The sequence below is a fragment of the Salmo salar genome, chromosome 07 (assembly GCF_965601325.2).
Source record: "Salmo salar chromosome 07, fSalSal1, whole genome shotgun sequence".
NCBI classification, from domain to species: Eukaryota; Metazoa; Chordata; class Actinopteri; order Salmoniformes; family Salmonidae; genus Salmo; species Salmo salar.
In genome coordinates, this window is record NC_138297.1 from 34199012 (window position 1) to 34225000 (window position 25989).

The 25989-nt window shown below is 39.9% G+C and overlaps 1 protein-coding gene across 2 annotated transcripts in view; it reads left to right on the forward strand.

Moving 5' to 3' along the window:
* The window catches only part of LOC106591031 (1-phosphatidylinositol 4,5-bisphosphate phosphodiesterase beta-3), a 127580-nt gene that overhangs the window by 5616 nt on the left and 95975 nt on the right, over nucleotides 1–25989 (forward strand). For both annotated transcript variants that reach the window (XR_014392908.1, XM_045721871.2), the window contains exon 2: nucleotides 18139–18225. Coding sequence is in view for 1 of the 2 variants with exons in the window: in XM_045721871.2 (XP_045577827.2) it covers nucleotides 18139–18225 (87 nt within the window). In the remaining variant the exon portion in view is untranslated. The remainder of the gene's footprint in view (nucleotides 1–18138; nucleotides 18226–25989) is intronic.

Sequence of the window (25989 nt, forward strand, 5' to 3'; positions counted from 1 at the left end):
GATGCGATTCGCTGCCTGGTTATCAGAAGGGGGAAAGGAGAAGATGAATTGTGTGTCGTCTGCATAGCAATGATAGGGGAGACCATGTGAGGATATGACAGAGCCAAGTGACTTGGTGTATAGCGAGAATAGGAGGGGGCCTAGAACAGAGCCCTGGGGGACACCAGTGGTGAGAGCGCATGTTGCGGAGACAGATTCTCGCCACGCCACCTGGTAGGAGCGACCTGTCAGGTAGGACGCAATCCAAGCGTGGGCCGCGCCGGAGATGCCCAACTCGGAGAGGGTGGAGAGGAGGATGCCAGTGGCCATCGGAGGTGAGCATTAGCCCAATGAAGTTGCTTATGACGCCGAACCACAGTCAGGTCAAGATCCTGGTGAGGTTATACGCAGCCAAGAAAGATAAATGCGATCAAAGCAGCACCGCCCCCTCAAGAGTCTGAGCCTGCCTGGCAGGGTTGGTCCAACAAAGTCAAAGCCCCCAAATGGTTGAGCACAATATATAAGGAATTTCTCAAAGCTGCTAATGAGAACCTTGACGACCTTGTATATAGATGGTTGGAATTCCAGTGCTGTGCCCCCACCTAGGTAGTGGCAGTGCTGGCAACACTAGCTGCAGTAACCCATGGGGAGTCGGTCACACTCTGACAATCAGAGAGGGGGCAAATTATTGTGGCCCTGGTGGCACAAAATGATCAGATGGTCTGACTGCACAGAGATGCTTGGGAAAATGGTCACAGCGGGAGACCAGCATGTGTGTGTTTCAGGGGAAGGGGTTGTATCTGAGCTCCATCAACTTGACATTGGTTAATCAAATCTCCCCATTCTTGCTAAATTTTGCATGCCTTCTCAAACTGCTACAACTGTATATGCATTCGCACATTGAGTTGGGCTCGGAACAACTGTTGAACATCTGAGCTTGTGGTTGTTTGTGGGGGAAGGGTGAGGAGTGTGTATGAGTGTATGTATCCCAGATCTGTTGCTATGGGGTAAGGATGTTAGGGACAATATAGGATGAATCACAAGAATTGCTTGCCAAAATAATAATTGCTTGCCAAAAAAGTAATTGTTGTAATGCCAATCCTGGTTATAGGTAACAATCCTTTGTATGAACTGCTTACATTGTTACACATATTAGTTAATTGTGGAAATAAATTAAGATATGCAAGATTTATTTACAGCACCAGTCAAAAGTTTGGACACCTCATTCCCAGGATTTTTCTTTATTTTGACTATTTTCTACATTGTAAAATAATAGTGAAGACATCAAAACTATGAAATAACACATATGGAATCATGTAGTAACCAAAAATGTTTATATTTTAGATTCTTCAAAGTAGCCACCCTTTGCCTTGATGACAGCTTTGAACACTTTTGGCATTCTCTCAACCAGCTTCATGAGGTATGCATTTCAATTAACAGGTGTGCCTTGTTAAAAGTTAATTTGTAGAATTTCTTTCCTTAATGTGTTTGAGCCAATCAGCCCTATCTTGTCACAATACATCTATCTTCTGTATACAACCCCTATTTGGTAAAATACCATATTAGTCCATATTATGGGAAGAACAGCTCAAAATAAGCAAAGAGAAACGTCAGTCCATCATTACTTTAAGACATGGTCAGTCATCTGGAAAATTTCAAGAACTTTGAAAGTGTCTTAAAGTGCAGTCGCAAAAATCATCAAGCGCTTGAGGAAGCGCTTGAGAAACTGGCTCTCATGAGGACCGCCAGAGGAAAGGTTGAGCACAGTTACCTTTGCTGCAGAGGGCAAGTTCATTAGAGTTAACTGCACCTCAGATTGCAGCCAAATAAATGCTTCACAGAGTTCAAGTAATAGACACATCTCAACATCTACTGTTCAGAGGAGACTGCGTGAATCAGGTCTTCATGGTCAAATTGCTGCAAAGAAACCACTACTAAAGGACACCAATAATAAGAAGAGACTTGCTTGGGCCAAGAAACATGAGCAAGTGTTACGGTGGAAATCTGTCCCTTGCTCTGATGAGTCCAAATTTGAAGATTTTTTTTGTTCCAACCACTGTGTCTTTGTGAGACGCAGAGTAGGTGAACAGATGATCTCTGTATGTGTGGTTCCCACCGTGAAGCATGGAGGAGGTGTGATGGTGTGGGGGTGCTTTGCTCGTGACACTGTCAGTGATTTATTTAGAATTCAAGGCACACTTAACCAGCATGGCTACCACAGCATTCTGCAGTGATACGCCATCCCATCTGGTTTGTGCTTAGTGGGACTATCATTTGTTTTTCAACAGGACAATGACCCAAAACACACCTCCCGGCTGTGTAATTGCTTTTTGACCAAGATGGAGAGTGATGGACCTGGCCCCAAAATCACCCAACCTCAACCCAATTGAGAAGGATTGGGATGAGTTGGACTGCAGAGTGAAGGAAAAGCAGCCAACAAGTGCTCAGCAAATGTGGGAACTCCTTCAAGACTGTTGGAAAAGCATTCCTCATGAAGCTGGTTTAGAGAATGCCAAGTGTGTGCAAAGCTGTCATCAAGGCAAAGGGTGGCTACTTTGAAGAATCTAAAATGTAAAATATATTTTGATTTAACACTTCTTTGGTTACTACATGATTCCATATGTGTTATTTCATAGTTTTGATGTCTTCACTATTATTCTAAAATGTAGAAAATACTACAAATAAAGAAAAACCCTTGAATGAGTAGGTGTGTCCAAACCTTTGACTGGTACTGTAGTTTTATCTAAAAATAACTTTTTTAAATGTTTCACTATTTTTATGAAATTCCCTGAGGAGGATGGTCCTCCCCATCCTCCTCTGAGGAGCCTCCACTGCTCTAGAGACATTGCGCATTGTGGGCATTGAGTACAAACAAAATGGAATTCAAATAATTTAACGGATGTCGGACATTTAAAAAAAAATAAAAAAAAATAACCAACATTTTGGTTAATCGCTCATTAACCAGTAATGACATTCATGAGACAAGGGCGGTGGCCAGTTGGAGCCCTATTCTCACACACAATCAGTTCGCTGAGACAATGGATTATCTTTAGGAGAGATGTGAGAGAGAAACCGATAGTTTTTTTAAAGTGAATTAATAATGTTTATTTTGCTTATTTTGCATTATGTTTTGCATATTATAACAAACAAAGTACTAGGGCAGTGAATTGATGTTAGATTCAGCTGTAAGCTGACACAAAAAGAGAGGGGAGTAGAATAGTATAGGCAGGTCGGCCATCAGGGAGAGAGTCAGAACTGTGCACTAGGCCTATCTATCGGCAATCAAAAGCTGTATATCGCAATGGAATGCTGTATCTTGCAATTTCTTGGCTTGCATTGCCTCGCAACTTCAGTAAATCAGGGCCTGTTATCAATGAATAGGCTAGGATATTGAGATGAGCGAGATGCAACACTTCGCACTCGCACAGTATCTGCACGTGTGCACAGGTTCGCTTCCAGTAATCACATCGTGGTAGCCAGGGCACCAAAACAGCAGAAAAGTTGAGCCTTGCTCTTAGATGTTGCGGAAATTAACCCACTATGGTGTTGACTTACTGCATCTGCGTCATAATTTTTGGGCGGGATTGTTCTTAACGTTAACAATCCCATTTTCGATTAACATTTAGACCCCTACCGTGCAATACTACCATATTCCCTAAATGGGCCTTGTTCAAATGTAATCCACTGTAATGGGAATATTGTAGCATTTGGGATGCAGCTCTAGTGAATTATCTGAAAGTGAAATGTCTATCATAGATAGATAGGCTTCTGAATGTTCTTTATGATTAAAGAGATGAAGGGAGAGACAGAGGGAATGACATGATGAGTGAATAAGTTAGGAAGGAGGGAGGGAGAAAAGAGTTTGTTAAAGAGTTACACCACCCACTGAATCAAACCATTAGTCTCACAGAGGGGTGAGAAATGTAGAGGAAGGGAGGGAGGAAATGGAAGAAACCTGCCACTGTTTGTCTAAGCGAGTCACACCACTTAGTGAAACACGGTGTTAACATGAGAGAGGGAGAGATGAATGGAGACGGAAGGAGTGGTTGAGCCAGAGGGGAAAAGAAAGAGACAGAAAGGTCATAGGTCAAACTCAGACGTGAAGTGAAGCATTTTGGGATTGACATAAGTATTCTGCTTCTCACCACTCCTCTGTTCCCCCTCCTCATCCCTCTCTTTCTCACGGTCTCTTTCTTTAGTTTATTTAGTAAATATTTTCTTAACTCTATTATCTTAACTGTATCGTTGGTTAAGGGATTGTAAAGTAAGCATTTCACGGTAAGGTCTACACCTGTTGTATTCGACACATGTGAAAAATAACATTTGGTTTCCTGTACCCGCTCTCTTTATCCTTACTTGTGCTCTATATCTCTCTCTCCCTCCCTGTCTTTTTCTCTTTTCATTCTCTCTGTCTATCTCCTTCTCTGTGTCATTTCTTTCCCTACCCTAGTTGTCATTCTCACGGTCTCTGTCTTCCTCTCCTCATTCCCTCTTGCTCTTTTTCTTTACCACTTTGACTTGTTTCCCTCTCCATCTCTCTTTCCCTCTCCTTCTCTTTTGCTTAATGATTTTCCTGTCATCCCTTCCCCTCTACCCCATTTCCTCTCCTCACCAGAGTCCAAAGGTTATTGACTGTCATCAACCTTTGTTGCCAAAGCAGCCACACACACACACACAGTCTGGTTGTCCCTGTATAATGACTGGTTTATTAGAGGTGCTGAAAACCCAGACTTCACCTTTATAGTGAACATAATGAAAACATTCTGCCCCTCTCTCCCCTGTCCCCTCCCCTCTTTTCCTCTCTCTACCGCTCTTCTCTCATCCTCTTTTTCTTTGGTATTATTCTCACTGAATAGAGTTATCTGGACAAAATTTCAATTTACATACACGTTTCAATTCCCATTAGCGACTAGAATATCACGAGCCGAGAGAGGGTTCAGTTAACAATTTTCCTTGGCAGCTAAAAAGTACTGTAGCCACTTGCCAAGTGGCTAAGCATTGCAAACTATTTTACTATCTAGCTAGCTGCTAGCTAAAGTTAAGCAAGCAACTCTTCATGCATCAACCATATTATACAGTTAATTATTGCTACAAAACCATATTACACTCTTGAATAATGCAACAATTCACAAGCATGTGCAGACAATTAAAGGGTTTATTTTCTCATCTGTACACTCATTACATTTTAGATTCACGACAAAAGCACAGCGTTACTGCTAGTTAAAGCTAACAACAGGCCTTCATCAAGTAACGTTAGCCTATCAAAGAATTAACAATTATCCTGCTAATACGAATATAAAAATACAGTAGGCCTACCTTACAACATTATAGTAAACCATGCTTAATTTTTATCAATATCATGCAAATCAGGCTACATGTGGTAAAAGGAAATTGCGACTGAAAACGTGGGTAAATTCACTGAGAAGTTGAGCTGTTATATATGGAAGCCCATTCCTGCCGAAAATAAAATAACTCTATTATGTTTTTTCATTTGAAGCATCTTGTGGCGATTTCCATCTCTTCATGTTGGAAATCAGAGATCAGCACAGCAGGGCTGCCTGCAAACGTGTGGGCGATCTGGCATTTGCCCCAGCACTTTTGGTTAGGTTTAATAAAATATATTGCATATTTTATCTTTTATTTAACTAGGCAAGTCAGTTAAGAACAAATTCTTATTTTCAGTGACAGCCTAGGAACAGTGGGTTAACTGCCTTGTTCAGGGGCAGAACGACAGATTTTTACCTTTTCAGCTCGGGGATTCGATCTTGCAACCTTTCGGTTACTAGTCCAACGCTATAACCACTAGGCTACCTGCCTCCCCATTAAAAAAAAAGTTGTTTATACTGATTTTATCCTCCTTAGGGCCAGGACGTTTTCCAGGAGTTTATTATTTTGTTTTATCATATAACCTATCATATAGTCCCACTGTAGCCCACTGTAGCTCAGTTGGTAGAGCATGGCGCTTGCAACGCCAGGGTTGTGGGTTCGATTCCCACGGGGGACCAGTATTTAAAATGTAATAAAATGTATGCACTCTACTGTAAGTCGCTCTGGATAAGAGTGTCTGCTAAATGACGTAATTATAGGTTCATGCTCTACAACATTCGCAGAGTACGACCCTGTTGCAGGTCCTAATCCAGGCACTTGTCATCTCCCGTCTGGATTACTGCAACTCGCTGTTGGCCGGGCTCCCTGCCTGTGCCATTAAACCCCTACAACTCATCCAGAACGCTGCAGCCCGTCTGGTGTTCAACCTTCCCAAGTTCTCTCACGTCACCCTGCTCCTCCGCACATTCCACTGGCTTCCAGTTGAAGCTCGCATCTGCTACAAGATCATGGTGCTTGCCTACGGAGCTGTGAGGGGAACGGCACCTCCATACCTTCGGGCTCTGATCAGTCCCTACACCCAAACAAGGGCACTGCGTTCATCCACCTCTGGCCTGCTGGCCCCCCTACCTCTGCGGAAGCACAGTTCCCGCTCAGCCCAGTCAAAACTGTTCGCTGCTCTGGCACCCCAATGGTGGCACAAGCTCCCTCACGATGCCAGGACAGCGGAGTCAATCACCACCTTCCGGAGACACCTGAAACCCCACAACTTTAAGGAATACCTGGGATAGGATAAAGTAATCCTTCTACCCCCCCCCCCCCCAAAAAAAAAATATATATAGATGTACTATTGTAAAGTGGTTGTTCCACTGGATATCATAAGGTGAATGCAACAATTTGTAAGTCGCTCTGGATAAGAGCGTCTGCTAAATTACGTAAATGTAAAATGTAAATGTAACCTAATTAGAAAAAATCTGGTCCCATCATAGCCCATATAAAACCGTTTTTTACAGCTGATTTATTACTATTTCATACTCAGAGTTTTACCTGGTTAGGTTAGTCTACCAGATCAGGAACTCTGGGCCCCAGGAAAACAATTTCCCCTCTACCACTCTGGGACCTGTGAAATCACCGCACAATGTTACAAATGAAAAAACGTATTGTATTTGTATGATCTACTATCTCAAAATGTTGACTGATGTAGTTTGACTTGCGTATCTCACTGTTGACTTACATATGTCATAATGTTTTGATAGTATCGACATAAAAAAAGAAGCCACAAGATGCTTCAAATGAAAAAGCATATGTATGACCTACAGTGGGGGAAAAAAGTATTTGATCCCCTGCTTATTTTGTACGTTTGCCCACTGACAAAGGATCAGTCCATAATTTTAATGGTAGGTTTATTTGAACAGTGAGAGACAGAATAACAACCAAAAAATCCAGAAAAACACGTCAGAAATGTTATAAATTGATTTGCATTTTAATGAGGGAAATAAGTATTTGACCCCCTCTCAATCAGAAAGATTTCTGGCTCCCAGGTGTCTTTTATACAGGTAACGAGCTAAGATTAGGAGCACACTCTTAAAGGGAGTGCTCCTAACCGCAGCTTGTTACCTGTAAAAAAGACACCTGTTCACAGAAGCAATTAATCAATCAGATTCCAAACTCTCCACCATGGCCAAGACCAAAGAGCTCTCCAAGGATGTCAGGGACAAGATTGTAGACCTACACAAGGCTGAAATGTGCTACAAGACCATCGCCAAGCAGCTTGGTGAGAAGGTGACAACATTTGGTGCAATTATTCGCAAATGGAAGAAACACAAAAGAACTGTCAATATCCCTTGGCATGGGGCTCCATGCAAGATCTCACCTCGTGGAGTTGCAATGATCATGAGAACGGTGAGGAATCAGCCCAGAACTACACGGGAGGATCTTGTCAATGATCTCAAGGCAGCTGGGACCATAGTCACCAAGAAAACAATTGGTAACACACTACGCCGTGAAGGACTGAAATCCTGCAGCGCCCGCAAGGTGTCCCTGCTCAAGAATACATATACATGCCCATCTGAAGTTTGCCAATGAACATCTGAATGACTCAGAGGACAACTGGTGAAAGTGTTGTGGTCAGATGAGACCAAAATGGAGCTCTTTGGCATCAACTCAACTCGCCGTGTTTGGAGGAGGAGGAATGCTGCCTATGACCCCAAGAACACCATCTCCACCGTCAAACATGGAGGTTTATTGCTTTGGGGGGTGTTTTTCTGCTAAGGGGACAGGACAACTTCACCGCATGAAAGGGACGATGGACGGGGCCATGTACCGTCAAATCTTGGGTGAGAACCTCCTTCCCTCAGCCAGGGCATTGAAAATGGGTTGTGGATGGGTATTCCAGCATGACAATTACCCAAAACACACGGCCAAGGCAACAAAGGAGTGGCTCAAGAAGAAGCTCATTAAGGTCCTGGAGTGGCCTAGCCAGTCTCCAGACCTTAATCCCATAGAAAATCTGTGGAGGAAGCTGAAGGTTCGAGTTGCCAAACGTCAGCCTCAACCTTAATGACTTGGAGAAGATCTGCAAAGAGGAGTGGGACAAAATCCCTCCTGAGATGTGTGCAAACCTGGTGGCCAACTACAAGAAACGTCTGACCTCTGTGATTGCCAACAAGGGTTTTGCCACCAAGTACTAAGTCATGTTTTGCAGAGGGGTCAAATACTTATTTCCCTCATTAAAATGCAAATAATTTTATAACATTTTTGACATTTGTTTTTCTGGATTTTTTTCTTGTTATTCTGTCTCACTGTTCAAATAAACCTATTAAAATTATAGACTGATCATTTCTTTGTAAGTGGGCAAACGTACAAAATCAGCAGGGGATCAAATACTTTTTTCCCCCACTGTATATGTATTTTATTTTCGGCGGGAATGGGCTTCCATAGTTTTTTCCGTGGCTCAGTGCAGCCGCCAGATGACAGTTACTGTTACAATTTCAGAATGTAACAGGCTGTTACTGCAATTTCAGGTAAAACCTCAATAAAACAATCTCAAATATAAGGGAATTCAGGAGAATGTTTATACATTTCAGCTGTTTCAAAAACATTGCTCTGTTATTACCATTTACAGTGCCTTCAGAAAGTATTCACACCCCTTGACTTTCTCCACATTTTGTTGATATAGACTAATTTTAAATGTATTAAATTGAGAATTTGTGTCACTGGCCTACACACAATACCCCATAATGTCAGTGGAACTATGTTTTTTGACATTTTTACAAATGAATTAAAAATAAAAAGCTGAAATGTCTTGTGTCAATTAGTATTCAGCCCCTTTGCTATGGCAAGCCTAAATAAGTTAATGTGTAAAAATGTGCTAAACTCACATAAATTGCATGCACTCTGTGTTTCAACATGGTGAATTTATCAATTACACTTTGGATGGTGTATCAATACACCAAGTCACTACAAAGATACAGGCGTCCTTCCTAGAGGTCGACCGATTAATCGGAATGGCCGATTTAATTAGGGCCGATTTCAAGTTTTCATAACAATCGGTAATCGCCATTTTTGGACACCGATCGTGGCCGATTACATTGCACTCCACGAGGAGACTGCGTGGCAGGCTGACTACCTGTTATGCGCGTGCAGCAAGGAGCAAAGGTAAGGTGATAGCTAGCATTAAACGTATCTTATAAAAAACAATCAATCTTAACATAATCACTAGCTAACTACACATGGTTGATGATATTACTAGTTTATCTAGCTTGTCCTGCGTTGCATATAATCGATGCGGTGCCTGTTAATTTATCATTGAATCATAGCCTACTTCGCCAAACGTGTGATTTAACAAGCGCATTCACGAAAAAAGCACTGTCGTTGCACGAATGTACCTAACCATAAACATCAACGCCTTTCTTAAAATCAATACAGAAGTATATATTTTTAAACCTGCATATTTAGTTAATATTGCCTGCTAACATGAATTTCTTTAAATTAGGGAAATTGTGTCACTTCTCAAGCGTTCTGTGCAACAGAGTCAGGGTATATGCAGCAGTTTGGGCCGCCTGGCTTGTTTCGAACTGTGTGAAGACTATTTCTTCCTAACATAGACAGCCAACTACGCCAAACGGGGGATGATTTAACAAAAGCGCATTTGCGAAAAAAGCACAATCGTTGCACGAATGTACCTAACCATAAACATCAATGCCTTTCTTAAAATCAATACACAGAAGTATATTTTTTTAAACCTGCATATTTAGTTAAAAGAAATTCATGTTAGCAGGCAATATTAACTAGGGAAATTGTGTCACTTCTCTTGGGTTCATTGCACGCAGTCAGGCTATATACAACAGTTTGGGCCACCTGGCTCGTTGTGAACTAATTTGCCAGAATTTTACGTAATTATGACATAAAATTGAAGGTTGTGCAATGTAAAAGGAATATTTAGACTTATGGATGCCACCCGTTAGATGAAATACGGAACGGTTCCGTATTTCACTGAAAGAATAAACGTTTTGTTTTCGAAATGATAGTTTCTGGATTTGACCATATTAATGACCTAAGGCTCGTATTTATGTGTGTTATTATGTTATAATTAAGTAAATGATTTGATATTTGATAGAGCAGTCTGACTGAGCGGTGGTAGGCAGCAGCAGGCTCGTAAGCATTCATTCAAACGGCACTTTCATTCAAACGGCACTATCAACTCCCGAGATTAGGCTGGTGTAACCGATGTGAAATAGCTAGCTAGTTAGCGGTGTGCGCGCTAATAGCGTTTCAATCGGTGACGTCACTCCATCTGAGACCTTGAAGTAGTTGCCACGGCTTTTGTGGAGCGATGGGTAACAGTGCTTCGAGGGTGACTATTGTCGATGTGTTCCTGGTTCGAGCCCAGGTGGGGCGAAGAGAGGGACAGAAGCTATACTGTTACTGGCAATACTAAAGTGCCAATAAGAACATCCAAATAGACAAAGGTATATGAAATACAAATGGTATAGAGCGAAATAGTCCTATAATTCCTATAATAATTACAACCTAAAACTTCTTACCTGGGAACATTGAAGACTCATGTTAAAAGGAACCACCAGCTTTCATATGTTCTCATGTTCTGAGCAAGGAACTTAAACGTTAGCTTTTTTACATGGCACATATTGCACTTTTACTTTCTTCTCCAACACTTTGTTTTTGCATTTTTTTAAACCAAATTGAACATGTTTCATTATTTATTTGAGGCTAAATTGATTTTATTGATGTATTATATTAACTTAAAATAAAAGTGTTAATTCAGTATTGTTATAATTGTCATAAATAATTGTAAAAAAATTGGCCGATTAATCGGCATCGGCTTTTTTTTGGTCCTCCAATAATCAGTATCGGTATCGGCGTTGAAAAATCACAATTGGTCGACCTCCTAGTCCTTCCTAACACAATTGGCGGAGAGGAAGGAACACCGCCCAGGGATTTCATCATGTGGCCAATGTTGACTTTAAAACATTGATAGGAGAAAACTGAGGATGGATCTACAGCATTGTAGTTATTATAAAGTACTTACCTAATTAACAAAGTGAAAAGAAGGAAGCCTGTACATAATAAAACATTTCCAAAAATGCATTCTGTTTGCAACAAGGCACTAAAGTAATACTGCAAGAAATGTAGAAAATAAATGAACTTTTTGTCCTCAATACAAAGCGCTATGTTGGGGAAAATCCAACACACATCACTGAGTACCGCTTTTCATATTTTCAAGCATGGTGGTGGATGCATCATGTTATGAGTAAGCTTGTCATCGGCAAGGACAAGGGAGTTTTTGGGGGGAGATACAAATGAATGGAATAGAGTTAAGCACAGTCAAAATCCTAGAGGAAAACCTGGTTCAGTCTGCTTTCCAACAGACACTTGGAGCCAAATTCACCTTTCAGCAGGACAATAACCTAAAACACATGGCCAAATATACATACACTGGAGTTGCTTACCAAGACAACATTTGAATGTTCCGGAGTGGCCTAGTTACAGTTTTTACTTAAATCAGCTAAAAAAGAAATGATCAACAACCAACTTGACAGAGCTTAAATAATTTCTTTAAAGAATAATGTGCAAATATTGTACAATCCAGGTGTGCAAAGCTCTTAGAGACTTACCCAGAATGACTCACAGCTGTAATAGCTGCCAAAGGTGATTCTAACATTTATTGACTCAGGTGGTTGAATACTTATGTAATCAAGATATATTAGTGTTTTATTTTTCATAATCTTTTTTGACAAATGTTTGAATTTGTCTTCCATTTTGACATTAGAGAGAATTTTGTGTAGAACGTTGACAAAAACTGACGATTAAATACATTTTAATCCCACAACAAAATGTGGAAAAAGTCAATGGGTGTGAATACTTTCTGAAGGAACTCAACGAGACAATTCTGTTCACAGTGCCCTGCTTGGAGGGGGCAATTGTGGTTAGACAGATGATCACCAACGAAGCGTTTAGGCAAAACACAACAGGCTGTTCTACATGCAAATTGTGTGTGTGTTTGTGTGTTTGTAAGATAGTGGAAAGTAAAACATCCATTTACGGTAAATGGGTACGGATGAGACAGAGCGATAGAGAAAAAGAGATGGCTGAGATTACTGCTTTTTCTTTTATGTTGTTTTTCCACAGTAGAGTATTCCTTAAATGTATAGCAGAGTAGTTAGCGCTAGACCTAAGGTCAGTTTTATGTTTGCCCTTAATCATGAAAATGTTGTTTATGATATGGTTTAGCTGATCCTAGATCTGTGCCTATAGGTAACTCTGATTTAAGAATGATAAATTACTGGGAGCTCATATTTGATTACTTATCAAAAGCTTTTGATCGAGTTATAGCCCCACATCCACTGATCTGTCTTTTTTTGCAGTTGATGGAAATAACCTGGATGGGAAGGCTGTCTCTCTCTGTACTCTGTTAGCCAAACGGCTCATATTGCAAATTTGGAAATTGGAAACTGCACATACCTTTTGAGATGTTTTTACAGTATTTAAATAATGTAATGCATATAGAAAAGTTTTGATACAATACCTTCAATAGAAGTCCAAAATGTAACAAAATATGGCAGCTGATACTTGATAAATGGTTCAGTAAGGACTAGTCCCCCTTCACAATTGTGATAATGATCTGTTGCTACGCTGTGCTGTACTTCAATCAATATTTATTTTTGTTATAATTACATTGCTTGTAATGACTGTGCACTGTCTTCTTATAATATGTACCACCTAGTGGTACACCACCTTTTCTTAGCTTTTTTTGTATATGTGAGTAAAATATGGAATCCATAGCGGTGAAACTGCCATGTTCACTTGCGATATTATAAGCACAAAGATGTTACAAACAAGGAACACTATTTTTTTTCCCTCTGACATCTTCGCACGCGCAATAGAGTAACATATGTGCTATGATTTTATTTTACCACGATGCTAGATGCTCATTTCCTCAACTAAAATGATAACAAATGCACCTGGGGCTTCAGTGTTTTGTTCTCTAATTCTGTGATTTCTTCAACGCTACAGTGAATGTTATTGTTTATCTCTGTTTTTTCGTATTGGAAAATAATAAACGGATTATATATTTTTTTTAAAGAAGGATAAATTATGCCGTTAAGACAGTAGTTGGGTTTGGTTGTTTGGCAACAAAACCGACGCATGCGCAACTATTGGGCAAAACAAACGGGGCTGGCTTAGATTGTTGACCACATGTAAACTGTATTTAGTCTCTAAAGTTTATTGAAAGCATAAATGCATCTAAAAATACATCGTTACAGTTGTTGTTCAGCTAGCAAGCGAACTTTAGCCATATTAGCATAGATGTGATTTTAGCCATATTAGCATAGACATAAAGAACCTGATAAATACTTATTTCCCTCATTAAAATGCAAATCAATTTATAACATTTTTGACATGCTTTTTTCTGGATTTTTGTTGTTGTTATTCTGTCTCCCACTGTTCAAATAAACCTACCATTAAAATTATAGACTGATCATTTCTTTGTCAGTGGGCAAACGTACAAAATCAGCAGGGGGTCAAATACTTTTTTCCCTCACTGTATGTTGTGGCCACCCTCATTCCTCCTCTCCTTTCCTCTCCACTATTCTCCTCTACTCTCCCCCCCTGTCCTCCCTCCTGTAGCTTACCACAGAGCCTAAACTGGAGGTAGGGTGGTTCCATCATAGAAATAATGGAAATAGATCACATAGAACACACCTTGCATCGTCCAATATGGTGTAGGCTTGGGCGGTATACTGGGTAAACCGGGGTATTTTGAAATACAGACAGTATGATTTTCAATACCGTGGGTTTGTGGCGCCCTAAAGCTCGGGGGAATTCGTGACGTGAGAATATACTTATCCTCCTGCAAACTTTAGACCATGCGTACGCACAGTTTCTAGTGGTTGAAGTATTGCATTGCAAGAAGGCAAAAGTAGCGTAGTAGCAGTGGTGGAAAAAGTACCCAACTATCATACTTCAAGATACCTTAATAGAAAATGACACATGTAAAAGTCACCCACTAAAATTCTACTTGAGAAAAAGTTGAAAATTATTTGGTTTAAAATATACTTAAGTATCAAAAGTGAAAGTATAACTAATTTCAAATTCCTTATGTTAAGCAAACCAGATGGCACCATTTTCTTGTTTTTTTATTTTACGGAAAGCCATGGGCACACTCCAACATTCAGACATAATTTACAAACAAAGCATGTGTGTTTAGTGAGTCCGCCAGATCAGAGGCAGTAGGGATGACCAGGGATGTTCGGTTGATAAGTGAGTGATTTTGACTATTTTCCTGTCCTGCTAAGCATTCAAAATGTAACGAGTATTTTTGGGTGCCAAGGAAAATGTATGGAGTAAAAAGTGCTATATTTTCTTAAGGAATGTAGTGAAGTAAAAGTAGTCAAAACTATAAATAGTAAAGAACAGATAGTACTTTATTTTTACTTAAGTACTTTACACCACTGCCTAGTAGCCTTGTGCAAATTAGGAATATAGGATGACACTCTTATTCATAACAAAAAAAATAACAGGTAGCTAAATATAATAACAAGATGTGATGATTTGCCGTTAGTGAGAAGAGAACATATGTATTTTATCTTTGCATCCTAAAATAATTAGAAATGGGCATCTATTTTCTGTTATTGATTTAATTCCCATGATCATTGCAGAATAAATTCCGCACCTTTCAAGTTTTTGCTCTATGCATCCAAAAGGGAGCCGGTTTATAACATACAGGTGAACCGACAGCTGATATTTTGCATTGAAGTGTGTAGGCTACAACTGTAAGTAGTTGAATGAAAACTAAAACTTTAGTTTTGATTATTTTCCCCGAGTAGAATTTGTAGGCAGTGCAGCATATTTAGGTTCGGGAAAAAGTAAATGCAAAACATTATTGAATTAAAATGATCAGTTTACAGGTCCATAACAATTTGCAATTGTTTTTGTCATTCAGAAACGGTTAGATAAAGCACATTTCAGAAAACATAAAGTTTGCAATTGCTATTTCCTTTAGATAGCCTACTGAGCTACTGTCTTGGCCTAATTCCAATACTTCTAAAATATACAGCAAATAGTCTTTGTAAATTATATCATAAATAGGATTGGTGGAGTTATTTATGTCACACATGCAGTTAACAAAAATATATGGAGATATCTGCTCTTTCCAAAATTACAACCAACTGATTGAAGCAATACTGAAAAAATGGAGGAGGCAAGTGGAAAGGGAGAAGGTAGTGTCGACCCTGTAGTAAAGACCAAAATTGGCTAAAGAAAATTGTGATCAATAATAAAGTATACCAGTTTAATTTAAGGACCACAAATTTGACAGCTGCACCATACAGGTTGCAAAATAGTTGGGAGGAGATTTTTGTAACGATTCCATGACACATGGTTTATGAACTGATACACAAAATGACCCCGGATTCAAAACGTAGAGTTTTTCAATTTGAATTATTATAAAGAATTCTTGCAACCAATAGAATGTTATATAATGTGGATACAACCATCCCAGCTGTGCAGATTTTGCTGTTAAGAGACAGAATCATGAGATCACTTGTTTTGGTAGTCCCCATATGTAACTTGTTTTTGGTCGCAAAAAAAAAAGTCCTAGTCAATCGATCAATATAGTAATAATACTCAGCAAAGGTGTTTATCTTTAATTGACAATCTTTAGAAAGTATGAGAATAGAAAGGTTCAGAACTTTTATGAAACATCACAGCACAGTGGAAAAATATGTGGCAGCTAGAAATCAAACTTGATTGTCTTCAGAGATAGATGAAAGGGGTTGAGGGTAGCTGAAGGCTGGAACTAAAAACAAACAAAAGATAACTACAGTAAAATATACTGTCCGTGAAATGTATGTAGTATGTATAAGCTGGAAGTGAAAGCCTAAATATTATTGTCTATTAGTTTACTCCACTTAGGGGAAGGGTGTTAGGGTTAGGGGAAAATAATAAAGAAGGAAAATATATTTCATTAGTTTACTCCAATTAGGGAAGGGGTGTTAGGGTTAGGGGAAAATAATAAAGAAGGAAAATCTATTTAAAATAATATATATTTACAAGCAAAATATACATGGGGGATTGGAAATTATGCAGACAATTACATTGATGGAATCCACAATCTATCTGCAATATTAACGCTAATCTACCCTATACAGCAAATAAGGGCGTTTTTTGTCACCAAAAAAGTTGAGTGACGAGCGTTATTCATGAAGAGTTATAACGCTTGTTCACGCACACACAGTTTTACGACATGACTGATTTAAACTGAACAAAAATATAAACGCAAAATGCAACAATTTCAACGATTTTACTGAGTTACAGTTCATATAAGGAAATCAGTCAATCGAAATCAATTCATTAGGCTCAAATCTATGGATTTCACTTGACTTGGGCAGGCGGCGCAGCCATGGGTTGACCTGAGAGGGCACAGGCCCATCCACTTGGGAGCCAGGGCACCCATTGGGGAGCAAGGCCCAGCCAATCAGAATTTAGTTTTTCCCCCACCAAAGGGCTTTATTACATACAGAAATACTCCTCAGTGTCATCAGCTATCTGGGTGGCTGGTCTCAGACGATCTTGCAGGTGAAGACGCCGGATATGGATGTCCTGGGCTGGTGTGGTTACACATGGTCTGCGCTTGTGAGGCCGGTTGGACGTACTGCCAAATTCTCTAAAACGACGTTGGAGGCGGTTTATGGTAGAGAAATGAACATTCAATTGTCTGGCAAAGTTCTGATGGACATTCCTGCAGTCAGCATGCCAATTGCATGCTTCCTCAAAACTTGAGACATCTGTGGCACTGTGTTATGTGACAAAACTGCACAAAAACTGCATAAAAGTGGCCTTTTATTGTCCACAGCACAAGGTGCACCTGTGTAATGATCATGCTCTTTAATCAGCTTCTTGATATGCCACACCTGTCAAGTCGATGGATTATCTTGCCAAAAGAGAGATACTCACTAACAGGGATGTAAACAAATTTGTTCACAAAATTTGAGAGAAATAAGCTTTATCGGCGTATGGAACATTTCTGGGATCTCTTACTTCAGGTAATGAAACATTGGATCAACACTTTACATGTTGCATTTATGTTTTTGTTCAGTATATAATGAGAAACATGCGCCAAATTTACAAAGCACAACATTTTTGTGCATGCAGTTTTTTCAGTAATAGTTTAAAATGTATGCAGCGTTTATAAATATAACCGTATACCCTGGTATGGTACAGGAATGGTATGAATGTATGAAATCCTAGATACCTCCCAACCCTAATGTGGTTTAGGGTGAAGTTGCCCCTAGATGCTGGCTGATGTTGGGTCAGTCTTGCATTTCCCCACTAATGGTTAAGGTTAGGATTGGGGGAGGGAAACTGATCCTAGATCTGTACCTAGGGGAAACTTCACCCTGGAGTGTTCAATGCAACAAACAATAGAAAATGTCTGACAATATGCCATTTTTATGTTTTTTTTTTCTCTCTTTACCCCTCTCATAGCCAGCATTGGACATAAGACTGAAGGTATGAGACTTGTGTCTGAGACCTGAAGACTTGTGTTAGCTCCCCAGCTAATGCTTATGTTTTAGCTCAGCAGGCTAACAAAGTCTTGTGGCATGCAGGAAACCCAGGTTCGAACCTCGGTTGGTCACGTTGGTCACATGTTGTGCACAGTGTGTATATCTCGGTGTATTAACCTGTGTGTGTGTGTGTGTGTGTGTGTGTGTGTGTGTGTGTGTGTGTGTGTGTGTGTGTGTGTGTGTGTGTGTGTGTGTGTGTGTGTGTGTGTGTGTGTGTGTGTGTGTGTGTGTGTGTGTGTGTGTGTAGGAGCCCAACAGCAGCCACCCCACGCTGATTACTCTGAAGGTAGACCCAGATGGATTCTTCCTTTACTGGACTGGTGGGGCCAACATGGTAAGTCTATTATTTTATCTTTCTTACACGGTAATTACTCACTCTCTACATTTTACATTTTAGTCATTTATAGCAGACACTCTTATCCAGAGTGACTTACAGAAATGAGTGCATACGTTTTTCATACTTTTTTGCCCTGGTCCCCATGGCTATGTTCTAACTCTTCCACATCCTCCCTTCTTTAACTTAAACAAAACAATCTCCCACCTTCCCTAACATGGTGGGTCCTAGGCTTAGGCGATATACCCTTTATACTGTATACCAGGGTATTTCAAAATACCGACCGTCTTGGAATTTGAGGTTATGGTAATTGGCCAGGTCAATTGGGAGGTGGCGGGGTGGGGGTACCTGGCACGCATAGAAGGCTAAGTAGGCCTACTTCTATGCGTGCCCAGGCCCCCGCCACTCCCCAATTGAAACAAGCCATTCCACTTCGTTATTATCATGACATTTCATCATGATTGTTCAGGTTATTACTTAAATCAACAAATTAAGACATGTCAGCTTGGAGAGGATCTGTTGCTTTTTCGTATTGACAGAACATTAATGGAGTCAAAATAAAGATATAGGCCTATGCCTACCTTGTCCTTGTCTGTTGGCTTTTCTGTATATAATTGTTTTTAATACAGATCCTATTTCGACGCACAAAACCATTAAAAAAAAGTCTGATGGGTTGTCTCCCACTTTTCCGAAATATTCGCATAACGTCACAAATCCTGCTGCTTTTGTCATTTTATGGCAGTGGCATTCATAGCCGCAGGAAGATGTTCTACAGACTCAAAAAATTTACCAGCACTACAGATGGCGATTTAGGTCTGCTAATACAGGACTAGTAAAAATAGTGCACTACTTTAGTGGAACAAACAGTTTTCTTTTTTAATGTATTTTTTATTAATATGTATTTATTTATTTTCAGGGGGTGCTGCAGCACCCTCAGCACCCATACTTCCTGCAGCTATGGTGGCATTGACATTTCTTCTTCAAAGAGAGGATGCCATAATGAGATAAATAATGTAGCCTAAACTACTGAAAACAGGCCTTTTACAAGATTAAATCATCATCAGTAGGCTATAAGATAATGAATAGACAAGGAATGTATAAAGGAGACAGCTATGCTATAGTATGAAGATTAAGTTGACAATCATTCAAATAGAAACAAATACACGCAATGTCCATAGCCTATTTATCAGCAATGCTGATTATAGAGGGGGAGAGTGTTGAATTTTTTTTTACAATACTGTGATGAAGTATTATAATAAAAAATTGACATCGTTGACTAACTGTTTGAGGTGAAGAAAAAATTACTGAGAAGCCCAGCTGGGCACTTTCCTACATTTTACATTTGCGAGAAGTCAGCTAGGTAGGCCTACTTCTATGCGTGCCCAGCCCCCCGTGCTCCATCAACATTAACAGAACAGAGAAATCAGACACGCTTATTGCTCACATGCAGTGCGTAAATTATGGTATGAAATAAACCCAAACTATGTTTACACTCTGAGAATGAGAACGGTACATTTCTTTAATTAATATATCTATTAACAGACATGTAACCAAGTGATAGGTATTAATGGTAAATTGGTAAATTGTGCATTGCGGCCGACACTGTAGACTATAGCGTAGGCTACCATTATACTTCGCGGGGATAGGAGGTCAGCAATTTTTTTGACTCACCTAGGGCAGCATATTGGCCAGGACTGGGCTTGATCAGCATTGATTAGTCTATAAATTAAGAAAAGATTCCATATCAAATTACACAATGCCAGGTTGGAGAGGATTGGCGCATTGTCCATTTGACACAACACTAGCGCATTATAGGCCTCAGAGCCAGAACATTGTATAACAGAAAGTCCACGCATCTTTTCAGGTCGCTGCAGCTAGCGACTGGAACGAGCTGCAAAAAACACTCAAACTGGACAGTTATATCTCCATCTCTACATTCAGACTCAATCATGGACACTCTTACTGACACTTGTGGCTGCTTCATGTGATGTATTGTTAACTCTTCCTATTTGCCTTTTGTGCTGTTGTCTGTACCCAACAATGTTTTTGTACCATGTTTGTGCTACTACCATGTTGTGTTGCTACCATGTTGTTGTCATGTGTTGCTGCCATGCTGTGTTGTCTTAGGTCTCTCTTTATGTAGTGTTGTGGTGTCTCTTGTAACGATGTGTGTTTTGTCCTACCTTTTTTTTATCCCCCATCCCTGCAAGAGGGCTTTTTCCTTGGTTGGCCGTCATTGTAAATAAGAATTTTTTCTTAACTGACTTGTCTAGTTAAATAAAGGTGAAATAAAAAAAACTCCCGCGGTTATGTAAAGTTTATCTACATGACAATAAAGTTTGTTTATTTATTTTTAATCCTTAAATAAATGTAGGCATTTTTAAAACGGCTTTGATGGTTGTTTTATTTTCATGACGGTCTTCATCCATAACCGATAGTTACACGATTACTCAGTTACCGTCAGATCACCACCGACCGTATGGGGGGGGGGTGCTAGGCCACTGCTTATTATAACTATAAGAAATCTAAGATGTAAATTCAAAATTATCAACTGGGTAGTTTGAGCCCTGAATGCTGATTGGCTGAAAGCCATGGTATATCAGACCGTGTACCATGGGTATGACATGGTACACGCCCCTTGTAAAGCGCCCCTTGTGTGCACATTCGCTAATACCATATACGCCGGTTTGGTACAGAAACGGTATGATGGTATGAAAATCTGTTTACCGCCCAACCCTAGTGGGTCCTCTCTTTTTCTATCTCTCTCTGTCTAGTATGGTGAGTTCTTCCTTCTCTCGCTTTTTTTTGTCTCCCTCTCTTTAACTCTCTCTGTCTAACATGAGTCCTCTCGCTCGCTCTCTCTTTTACACACAGACACAGTCGTGTACAACTAACCTTGCGGGGACACAAAATTCAGTCCCATTCAAAATCCTATTTTCCCTAACACTAACCTTAACCCTAACCCTAAACCTAGCCCCTAACCCTAGCTCCTAACCATAACCCTAGCTCCTAACCCTAAACCTAATTCTAACACTAATTTTAACCTTAACCCTAAACCCCCTATAAATAGCATTTGACCTTGTGGGGACTAACAAAATGTTCCCAGTTGGTCAAATTTTTGTTTGTTTGCTATTCTTGTGAGGACTTCTGGTCCCCACAAGTATAGTTAAACATGTCCACACACACACTCACTCTGTCAATTCCTGATGTTGTTGTCCTTCTCTCCTCACCTCATTAGTACAGACAGTTGGGCTGTATCCCAAATTGCACCATATTCCCTATATAGTGCACTAAGTTTCACCAGAACCATGTAGTAAAGTAGTGCACTATAAAGGGGACCATTTCGGACTGAGCCTTAGCCAGTTAGTCATGTGAATGAGGGCATGGATCGAATCAAATTTCAGGCCCCAAATTAAATAAACACTTCCCTCATCCCCCTCTCCCTCTATCAATATCTCTGTCTCTTTCTCCCCCTCTCTCCCCCTTTATCTCTGTCTCCCTGACGCCCTTCTTTCTCTCTCCCTCCTTGTTCTCACTTTCTTTGCCTTTTTCACTCTTTTTTTCACCACACATTTTTGTAGCGCTCCATATCTCAATCTCTTCCTCTACCCTGTCTGTCTGTCTGTCTGTCTGTCTGTCTGTCTGTCTGTCTGTCTGTCTGTCTGTCTGTCTGTCTGTCTGTCTGTCTGTCTGTCTGTCTGTCTGTCTGTCTGTCTGTCTGTCTGTCTGTCTGTCTGTCTGTCTGTCTGTCTGTCTGTCTGTCTGTCTGTCTGTCTGTCTGTCTGTCTGTGTCTCTGTCTCTCTCTGTCTGTCTCTGTCTCTCTCTGTCTCTCTCTGTCTCTCTGTCTCTGTCTTTCTCTCTCTCCTTCTTCGCTGTGTTTTTACCTCTAAAGGCATTTATGGAATGGCGTGTTAATACTGTGCAGTTAGGGGTGTGTGCGTGTGTTTGCGCGTGTGAGCCCTATCTGTGTTTACTGTGTGTGTGTTCTCTAGTAGGACACTAGGCCAGCCCTAGCCCAAGGGCTGTCGTTGACACTGTTTAATGACAGGGTTAGAATGCCCCAGGGAAGGAGAAATGAAGGCTGCATCCCAAATGGCCCCTTATTCCCTAGTTAGTGTACTACTTTTGACCAGGTCCCATAGGGAAATGAAGGCTCTGAGTACCAAATGGCACACTAATCCCTATATAGTGCATTACTTTTGAAACTAGTGCACTTTATAGGGAATAGAGTGCCGTTTGGGACGAAGTCAGTCTAAAAGGACTTATGAGGATAGAACTGTGAAGCTATGAGTGGAATATGCTATTATTAAAATTCATTATTTTTAAAATTAATTAATTAATCTGCTATTATATCTAGATGACATGGCTATAATTGCTACATCCAATAATAATCTAAGTTTTACATATGTCTCTACAATAACCATGACCAGAAGTACAGGAAGGGCAAATTACACGTCCATGAATTCTTCACTTCTCCCAACTATTGTTTAATCTCTCACCCTCTCTTCCCTCTCTCCTTTCTTCTTTTTACTCCTCCAGTCAATATCGTCCCAGTAAGTCACCTTTCCTCTGACTTCTCTCCATCTCTCCTCCCTCCCTCCCTTCCTCTTTTCTTGTTATTGAAAAACTCCTCCACCCTCTATTCTTCTTCTATCCCTCTACCAATCTCTTTCTTATCTTAGGGTCTATTCTCATTGACAAGAATTAAGGAGAATTTTGAGATATTCTCGTGAGGTATCGATTTGAGAGACATTACTGTGATGTAAACTTGCGTATTTCGCACATCTCTAACGCTACCTACGGAGGTCTTCCACGACACTCACCACTCACCTGCTCTAAGCAGGGCAGTGAAAACAAAATTATTTAGTTGAGCCCAACATTGATACAGTAAAAATACTATTAGCAGAGCAATGTTTTTGAAACAGCTGAAATGTATAGACATTTTCAATATATTTGAGACTTGCTTTTTTGAGTTTTCACCTGAAATTACATTCTGAAATTGTCACCAGGGGGATTATAAACATTTTCAATTGCAATTTTGCTCTTACCTCATATAATGACTTTCAGGATTTTGATCAAATTAAGCTAGGTTTGTTCTAACTTTAATACGCTAAAACTGTACTTTTATCTTCCTATGAGAGGGGGAAAACGTTAATGTTTGATATGCTTACGTAAGCTGTCTTATTGTCTTGCAAGCTACATTGAGCTAGCTAATGCATCTACGAACGATAAAATAAACAATTTAATTGTCTGCACATGTGAATTGTTGCATTATTCAAGAGTGTAATATGGTTTGGTTGCATTATTCAAGATTGTTGCTAGCTAATATGTTTTAGAGGGAAAGATGCTCACATTGTTGAATAGTTTGCAAGCTTACTGGCTAGTCAGGGGCTACTGTGATACGGTAAATTTGGAGCTGCAGAGCAAGAATGTCACATTGCCAGCCACAATTAAAGGTAAGGCAAGGATGTCATGTAAATTGAAACGTTTATATACGTATTATGTAAATTGTCATCTCGTCACGCTGCCTCTCCTTAAATGTTCGTCAATGAGAATAGCCTCTTCGAGGTAAAGGTTGAGTTAACTGTTTCTATAGAAGAGAAAATTAGCAGGACTCTTCTTTTGTTGTTATTTTCTTCCTCCATCTATCCCCTCACCATTTTTCCTCTCAATCTCCCTTTTTCCTCAGTCTTTGAGGTCGGCGTGGGGTGTTTCTGTCTCTTTATTCTCCCTCGGTCTCTCTTGTGCACACGTGTTCTCTCGCTCGCTCTCCTGCTCTCTGTCGCTCTCTCTCTCTCTTGCTCCCTATACCTCTCTCTCTCACTAATTTCAGACAGAAGATATGGTATATTACCTGTAAAAAATAATAATGCAATGTTTATGAGTCCCTTTAAAACAGCCCCTTATTTACCACTTTCTTTATTTTATATTAGTGGGTAACTGGCACATTTGTGGGGGGTGTTAAACCATAGGAGCTGTTTACATTACAAATTAAGGTGTTAAATGATGGAAGTGTTCATGAATTTACCTGCAAAAAGCAGAGACCAATGTACTATATTTTCGTTACAGGGTCTGAAAATGCAACAATCATGACTAAGTCTTCAGGTGGCTTTAATTTTGGCATGTTTTTTACCCCGGGTAAATGGAAGTAGGCATGGCAAATTAGTAGGATCTTTGTCTGCGTATGAAAGGTTGGATGTTACCATGGTTTACACAGGCATTGTGGGTAGGACACATGTAACAGATGTGATCGTACTTCGTAACTCTCTTGCATTGTGTTTTTAAAGAAAGGACTGTCCAGCCAGCGATCCAAGTTGATTGGTATTTATTCTGATGATAGACACAAGGAAGCACATTGGATATTCAGGACAACAGTATGTTGATGGCTGTAGATTCGTTATTAGCCTGTTTGTATTGAAATTACTGTGAATTAACAGGGAGCTAATGCAACAATTACAATTATGGGAGGTGCAACTCAATGATATGAAGGTGTTCCTAATGTTTTGTATACTCAGTGTGTGTGTGTGTGTGTGTTAATAAGCATTTCTCCTTTGCCAATATAATCCATCCACCTGACAGGTGTGGCATATCAAGAAGCTGATTAATAAATCTCCTTAGGGCTAGGCCCCTTTTTTCTCAGTTTCCACCTGACTGACGTGCCCAAAGTAAACTGCCTGTTGCTCAGGCCCTGAAGCCAGGATATGCATATAATTGGTACCATTGGAAAGAAAACACTTTGTAGTTTGTAGAAATAAAAACAATTATGTAACAGACTATAACACAATAGATATGGTAGGAGAAAATCCAAAGAAAAACCAACCAGATTTTTTGTTTGTTGTTGAGATACCATGGTCTTACAATGGAAAGTATAGGGGCATACTGAATTCTAGCTCCCAGGATGCAATTCCTATGGATTCCACAGGGTGTCAGCAGTCTATGTTCAAGGTTTCAGGCTTGTAACTTCCAAAATGAATAAGAAATATCAGTTTTAGTACAGGGACACAGTCTTGGAAATTCGTGTTTGGGCGCGCGATGAAGACAAGACGCACCTGCTTAAATGGGTTTCCTATTGAACATACTTCTTTCTGTAAAAAATATTATAGTTCGATTACATTTTAGGGTATCTGAGGAGTAAATAGAAACGTATTTTGACTTGTTGAAACAAAGTTTAGGGGTAGATTTTTTGTATTCTTTTCTCTGCATGTTGAACGAGTGGATTACTCAAATCGATGGTGCCAACTAAACAGACTTTTTGGGATATAAAGAAGGATTTTATCTAACAAAACAACACTACATGTTATAGCTGAGATCCTTTGGATGACAAATCAGAGGACGATTTTCAAAAAGTAAGTGAATATTTAATCGCTATTTGTGAATTTATGAAAGCTGTGTCGGTGGAAAAATATTTTGATGTGGGGCTCCGTCCTCAAACAATCGCATGGCATGCTTTCGCTCTATTAGCTACTGTAAATCGGACAGTGCAGTTAGATTAACAAGAATTGAAGTTTTCAACCGATATAAGACACTTGTATGTACCAAAATGTTTAATATCCATATTTTTTAAGGTTATTTATTTGAATTGCGCGCCCTCCAGTTTCACCGGAAGTTGTCCCGCTAGTGGGAAGCCTATCCCTGTTAAACAGCATGATCATTACACAGGTGCAGCTTGTGCTGTAGACAATAAAAGGCCACTCTAAAATGTGCACACGACATAATACCACATATGCCTCCAGTTTTGAGGGAGTGTGCTAGAATGCAAGAAT